The following is a 6,804-nucleotide window of genomic DNA, read 5'->3' on the forward strand; positions in this document are numbered from 1 at the left end:
TCAGGACACAGTGACTCAGCAGCCTGCAGCAGTGAGAGCTGATATTGGAGGATCTGTCAACATCAACTGTAGAACCAGTCAGAATATAAATAGCAACTATTTCTCCTGGTACCAACAGAAAGATGGACAAACTCCTAAGCTCCTCATTGATCGTACCAGCACTCGAGCATCAGGGACTCCAAGTCGTTTTACAGGCAGTGGATCAAACTCTGACTTCACTCTGACCATCAGTGGAGTTCAGGCTGAAGATACTGCAATTTATTACTGTATGGGTGAATTTTACATCAGCAGCACGTATTCATTCACACAGTGAAAAACAGTCATACAAAAACCTCCCCATTCAGACTCAACAGAAACTGAACTGTTGCATCTGGAAGTTGCAGTTGGTTAACCACACACAGAAAACACTTTGGTTTCACACTACAGGGAAGACATTTAGAAATAAATTCAAGTTTCTGTCTACAATGACTATGACTATGATTTGGCCATATTTACTGCATCAAACTTTCTTTTTATTGATGCACTCCATTTTACTTTGTTTACCAATATTTATATTTGTGATTACTAGACCACAGCTAAAAATATTTTGCTAAAACAAAAAATACAAGAACAAGGTACTTCTAGGAACACTTGCAAGAGTTGAAAAATTTTGTTAGCATTTTCCACACACTTTTTACCATGTTACTGTTAAAACCATTAAATGTTCCTTTGAAGAAAACAAAGTCTAAACAAGACGATCCTAAATATAAGATATTTACAGTAAACACTCTCAATTAGGTGACTCTTTATTCAGTTTTGAGGATTTTGTGCATAAATTTGATCTTATCAAATGTTTGTCCTGTATAACAGACAGAAAGTCTTTAATTTTTAAATTCCAAAGTGTGCAGATAAAGTGAATTAAAATTAATCAAATTTGTGTCTAATTGTGAAAAAATCACTGTATAATAATAAACCATCTTATAAAAAAACATTATGTATATAATCATGCTACCACAGCTGATTTGATTAACTGAACCTATTTTATGATAATCTTGAACAATATTGTTTTTGAGAAAAACTTTAACAAAACTGAAAACATATACTGAATTGTAAACTAATAATTCATAAAATAGTAAGGGTGTGTTTCTGGACAACAAGTTGCATTATTTATAAATCTTAAAATACATCAAAGGAATAACTATAGTGAAACAAATTAAACAAAAGTAGGATGATGTTCTTTCGTGCCTATGACAAGAACATATCTCAGTAATATCACTAAAATACTGAAATCATAAATGCTGTCCTTAAAAGCATCCATGAAATTATGAAAATGTTCACTGTAGATTAGATATTTTATTTTGAAAATGTCCCGGGCACTAATCTTGGTACAAAGTAATTAAAGTGAGAAAGTCAGACAAATATGTTTAAGAAATTTTATTTAAATCATCAAGTTGTAGAAGAACAAATGAAGCAAAATGGAAGGAAAACATAGAGAAATTCTTAAACATCACAGCCAGAGCAGTAGTAGAGAAAAACTAGTGATCTTCTAGTGAATCAGCTCAGGACACTGGTCTCTCCTCAGTGTCTCTGTGACTGCAGTCTGGGAGCCCTGGGAGGCCCCACAGGTCACAGAGCCCACCTTCCTCCACTGGTCTGCAGGGAGCCTCAGGGTGCTGCTCCAGCTGTAGAGGCCGTCATTCTGCAGCACCCCGGGGCTCTTGGTCTCCTCCCAGGTGAAGCTGGTTCTGCTGCCGTCCAGCTCCCAGGACAGAGTCCAGTCTGAGGGGAAGCCCTTGTTGGCCAGACACATGAGGGTAACCTGCTGCTGCTGCAGCTCCACACTGGAGGGGGGCAGCACTGTCAGGGTGGGGCGGGGATCACCTAGGAGACACCAATCAGGTTAGAGAACAGGAACTACAGTCATTTGAACTCTTGTACTGTGAAAGCTGATTTTCTCCACTAAGACGTTTCTAACAGATGCCTTTCTGCTCCACCAGCCACTCAACTCACATTCTGTTTCGTTTCCTTTTCAAAAAACCTGTCATGCATATCAGCTCAGGAAGACAGATAATACAGTTTAACTGAAATATACATGTAGTGAAGTGTAGAATAAAAATATTAAAAATTTTTCCCTCATAAATAAAATGATGAAATCACAACAGTAAATGTTGTAGAAAAGGCTAATCAGATTTTTTAAAATATAATTCATAATTTAGTAAACCCTTTTTCATTAAATTAATCTGTTCAGAAGCTTTGATTGGTCACAGACGTTTTCTCACATCTCTTGTCTTTAACTGTGACACAGTTACCAATAAATAAAGATATGCTCTTGAAAAACAGACCATTATTCTCATGTCTAGCACTCTGTAAATTATTTACTGATATTTTACTTCAAGAGGAAAGTTAATCTTCAACTTTTATAAATCACAGTAAAAGAAACTAATAAAAACACATTTTTCTACCTTCAACAGGTCACTGAATAATTTTTTAAAAATCATCTAAACATACATCCAACCTGGTTCCTCACCAATTGTCCACCATAATGATACAAACTGGTTGAACTGCTTTACAGAAATATTTCACAGTAGGGACAAAAACATCTGACTTTTTAAGACTAATCAAAACCTTCAAGCCCAGATTAATGACTAAAACAAACACAATTTACTCTAATATCTCTTCAAACATTAACATATATGATTGTATCTTATATGTGGTTTCTCTTTATGAAAGAACTGTTGGGTCAGTGCATTTATTTGCAAAAAGAAAACCTAAAATCTTCACAATTCATTCAACTTTCATTTATCAAAGTTAAATACTGAACATATAAAATTACAATTTAATAAAACAACATTTACTTTGACTTACTTCCAACCTGTAGTCTGGTTCCTCCACCGAACGTGTACCACAGTGATACAAACTCATTGAGGCGCCGTACAAAAACCTCTGACTGAAGAGACACGGCTCTGACAGTTTTAGACTAAACTAAACCTTATAACCAGATTAAACCACGAACCTCTTTATTGATGTAAATCCTCCCCTTGTCCAGGTCTCACTATCTCAAAACTGTCAGATTTCCATTCACAAAATCACTTCTTTGTTCTTGTAAAACTTCTGTTTATCAAAAATAATCTGCATATTCTGAGCTTTATTTTCTAGCAACACAAAATAATAAAAATTGAAAAGTGTTTATTAAAAAGTAGCTTTAAATTTCACTTACTTCCAATTTCCAGTCTGGTTCCTCCACCAAAAGTCCACCACAGTGATACAAACTGCTTGAGGCGCCGTACAAAAACCTCTGACTAGAGACACGGCTCTCTCACTTTCATCAAAACAAGAAATAAAATCTGCTGCTTGTGTCAAATCTAGATCTGTCATAGAAAGCAAAAATGTTTTAAAATAATTAAAATTTTTATTTTCACAATATGAAACCATAAATAATGTTTTGAATTTTTCATCCAAAAAATTAAATGCACAAATGCATTTCTTTTCTTAGATGTAAGAATTATGATAAATTACTTAAATAAATCACTCAGATAAATTAAATATGTTGAAACTTAACAACAATCCAAATTTGAGTAATTCTCTTTTTTTTCTGATCAGTATCACAAGTTTTCTCTTTTCTCATCTTTAATTTTCTCATTATGTCTTAATAAAATCATTACGTAAAGATATGCTCTTGGAGCACAGATAATTATTTTTAGACTGTATACAGTTATTCTTTAACACACCTTTAACTGCATGTTGTCACCTTAGAAATCATTATTGAAGGTTTACACTCAAATATTAGAACACATATTTTAATAAACATTTGAAATAATGTCAGTGCTTGAACAGGTTTTGGTGAAAAAAATGTCAAAAAAAAAAAAAGTAGTAAGTCCAAATGTGGAAAGATTAATGCAACAAATGTGATACCATTATTATGAAAATGCATTTAATTATTTGCTTGCCATATGGCATCAATAAGAAAAAATAACTTCTGAAGTTTTAATAATAATAATAAAAAAGTGTATTTTCTCACTCTAAAGTAAATTAATACAAATTGTCCTGTCCTGTAGCTTGTAGTATAATTACTGCATACTTGTCCATATGGTCACATGTGAGCCTTACTCCAAAGGTTCTAGGTCTAGGACAAGAGGTGGAGGGTGACCAGTAAGAGTACTGTGCATATTTCTTGTGAATAATGTGAATAAGTCAAACAAAAGATTCCAGGAGCATTTGTGAAACATTTATTGCTTATAAAAATGAATCAATCCACTTCAATACAATATCAAGCACACTCAGAATGACACAGAGAAGTTGGTAATAAGAAAAAATGAAAGCACAGGTAAAATCAGCCACAGATTGATTTTAGAAGCACTGGTCTCTCCTCAGTGTCTCTGTGACTGCACACTGGGAGCCCTGGGAGGCCTCACAGGTCACAGAGCCCACCTTCCTCCACTGGTCTGCAGGGAGCCTCAGGGTGCTGCTCCAGCTGTAGAGGCCGTCATTCTGCAGCACCCCGGAGCTCCTGCTCTCCTCCCAGCTGGTGCTAGTTCTGCTGCCGTCCAGCTTCCAGGACAGAGTCCAGTCTGAGGGGAAGCCCTTGTTGGCCAGACACATGAGGGTAACCTTCTCCTGCTTCAGGTCCTCACTGGAGGGGGGCAGCACTGTCAGGGTGGGGCGAGTATCACCTAGGAGACAACACCGAGGTCAGAGGACATGGATCACAAAGCTGTCAGTCATATAGGAAGCATCTAAGCAAATTGAATGTGACAGCAGAGATCTTCTATGCTAGGATGTTCCTGCCAGATGTCGTTTTGCTCCAACAGTCACTTAATGTTTCACTTCCTCTTTAGAATCTTCTGAGCTCCATCATCATGCAGTCTGACCCTAATTATTTTATCTAGACTTTAAAGGAAAAAAATATATATATTTTTTATGTTACAAGCGCTAATAATTAAATCAACATTTTAATTACAGGTTTCGCATTTAAAATTCACAATGAAACATATTTGTTAAATTTTGACAACATAAAGTAGTAAGGTTAAATCTGTCCTTTTTATGTTGTGTTGTTGCTCTATAGCTCAGGAAATGCTTGTAAATGAGAACTTTTATCTCAGTTGTTCTCTTCCTTGTTAATTGAAATAAATTAAAATAAAATGATTGGACGTTTCTTTTCTTGTCTTTTTCTGTCTCTTCCCTTCATGTAGATTAATACAGAATAGCAGTTCAGATGTTGTACCACTGATTTAGTCACACATCAAGTAATATTTTATCAACTAAGAACAGAAAACAATATTAAATTTAATTTTATATGAGCTAATCTTTTCAAACATGGACTTTGACTCAACTTAAACTACATTGTAAAGTCAAGATACAAAAATATCTGTTTTCTATTAAACTACAAACAGCAACATAGAAACATTTTAAAAGATTCTATAATTTTCTGTTTAGTCTTGAATTGGAACAGACTTACTTCCAATCTCCAGTCTGGTTCCTCCACCGAACGTGTACCACAGTGATAGAAACTCACTGAGTCATCGTACAAAAACCTCTGACTGTGGAGAGACACGGCTCTCTGACTTTTTAAGACTAAACTTAACCTACGAGCCTAGATGAAACTGTTCAAAGAAAAACACAGTAATTATCCGTTGACTGATCGCAATATATAACACAATGTTTTAGATTTAAAAATCTAAAATCACTTTTGCATCTCCTGTGTTTTAGTAAATAAAAAATACATTACCATATTTTTACTGCCTATCCATCATGAGAGAAAATTAAGGAAAATGAACCAAATAAATAAAGATAAGTAAAAACTTTAACTTACTTCCAACCTCCAGTCTGGTTCCTCCACCGAACGTGTACCACAGTGATACAAACTCATTGAGCCGTCGTACAAAAACCTCTGACTGTGGAGAGAAGCGGGTCCTTGACTCTGAACACAAACCACTCTGCAGAAAGTGCTGTTTGTTGCATAAAACAAGCCTGAGCACAAAGCCAAAGCTTTACCTGAACTTTACCAGAATCTAATTGTTTTATCATGAAAAAGAAAATTCCAGGTAAACAAAATAGAGGGAAAAAAATGACTGTGTCCTGAAGCCAAAAGTAGTATTTGTAACTCCACAAAGGGACCAATCCAGAGAGATAATTCAAGTGCTATGTTTTTATTATGTTTACTTGGTATAATTCAAGATACTGTTTTTAAATATCAAGACAATCAAACATTTTCCATTTCTAGAAAAGCTAGTCTGTCACTGAGACATAAACTTCCTAAGGGGTATGACCTATAAAGATGCTGTCTAGCTGAAATATTTAGGATATTTAAGTAACAAAAACTCTGCTTTAAAGGAGCAGATTACCTTATCAAAAGAGTGAAAACTCTTCATAAGTTTAATAAAAAAGCATCTTCAGTTTTGTTTTATGTAAAGTAGAATTGAGTGCTATTGACCTTTTAGCCTGTTACTGATTGTGGAGATATTCTGTGTGTTTATTGTCTTTACATATGTTGTAAAAGTTGAGTTGTGCCAATGTCCATGAAGACTGTTGTGGTTGCTCTTGCCCATTTTCTCATTTTTCTGGATGAGAGCATGTGTCAATTTCCCCTTGGGAATCAATTAAGTATTGTGGATTCTGTTACACTGGAGCACTGAGATTTACTACAGACTGATCTTTTCTCTCATTGTCTGATACACTCATGCAAATGGGACGTTTACAGTCATTCTGGGTTAAAGTTTGAAGTGCAGGAAATGGGACGAGCTGGTTGGATCAGCACCGGACGGAGAAGCGAGCAAACCAACAAACAAACCAAGGCGGTAGGATTTGAATTGGCGGATTGCATAAACT

The 6,804-nt window shown here is 35.3% G+C and overlaps 2 gene segments (V, D, J or C); both read right to left on the bottom strand.

The window, feature by feature from the left end:
• Positions 1 to 1,398: 1,398 nt before the first annotated feature.
• On the bottom strand, positions 1,399 to 5,837 carry LOC103132851 (Ig kappa-b4 chain C region-like). The segment is given in 2 exon segments: positions 1,399 to 1,860; positions 5,789 to 5,837. A coding segment is annotated over 1 exon segment (264 nt).
• On the bottom strand, positions 4,192 to 5,490 carry LOC103132852 (Ig kappa-b4 chain C region-like; the record flags this gene model as incomplete). The annotated part of the segment is given in 2 exon segments: positions 4,192 to 4,649; positions 5,435 to 5,490. Coding segments are annotated over 2 exon segments (379 nt in total), but the record flags the coding sequence as incomplete, so codon positions are not given.
• Positions 5,838 to 6,804: the final 967 nt, after the last annotated feature.

This window comes from Poecilia formosa, unplaced genomic scaffold, assembly GCF_000485575.1.
Source record: "Poecilia formosa unplaced genomic scaffold, Poecilia_formosa-5.1.2 Scaffold1406, whole genome shotgun sequence".
In the NCBI taxonomy this organism is placed as follows: domain Eukaryota; kingdom Metazoa; phylum Chordata; class Actinopteri; order Cyprinodontiformes; family Poeciliidae; genus Poecilia; species Poecilia formosa.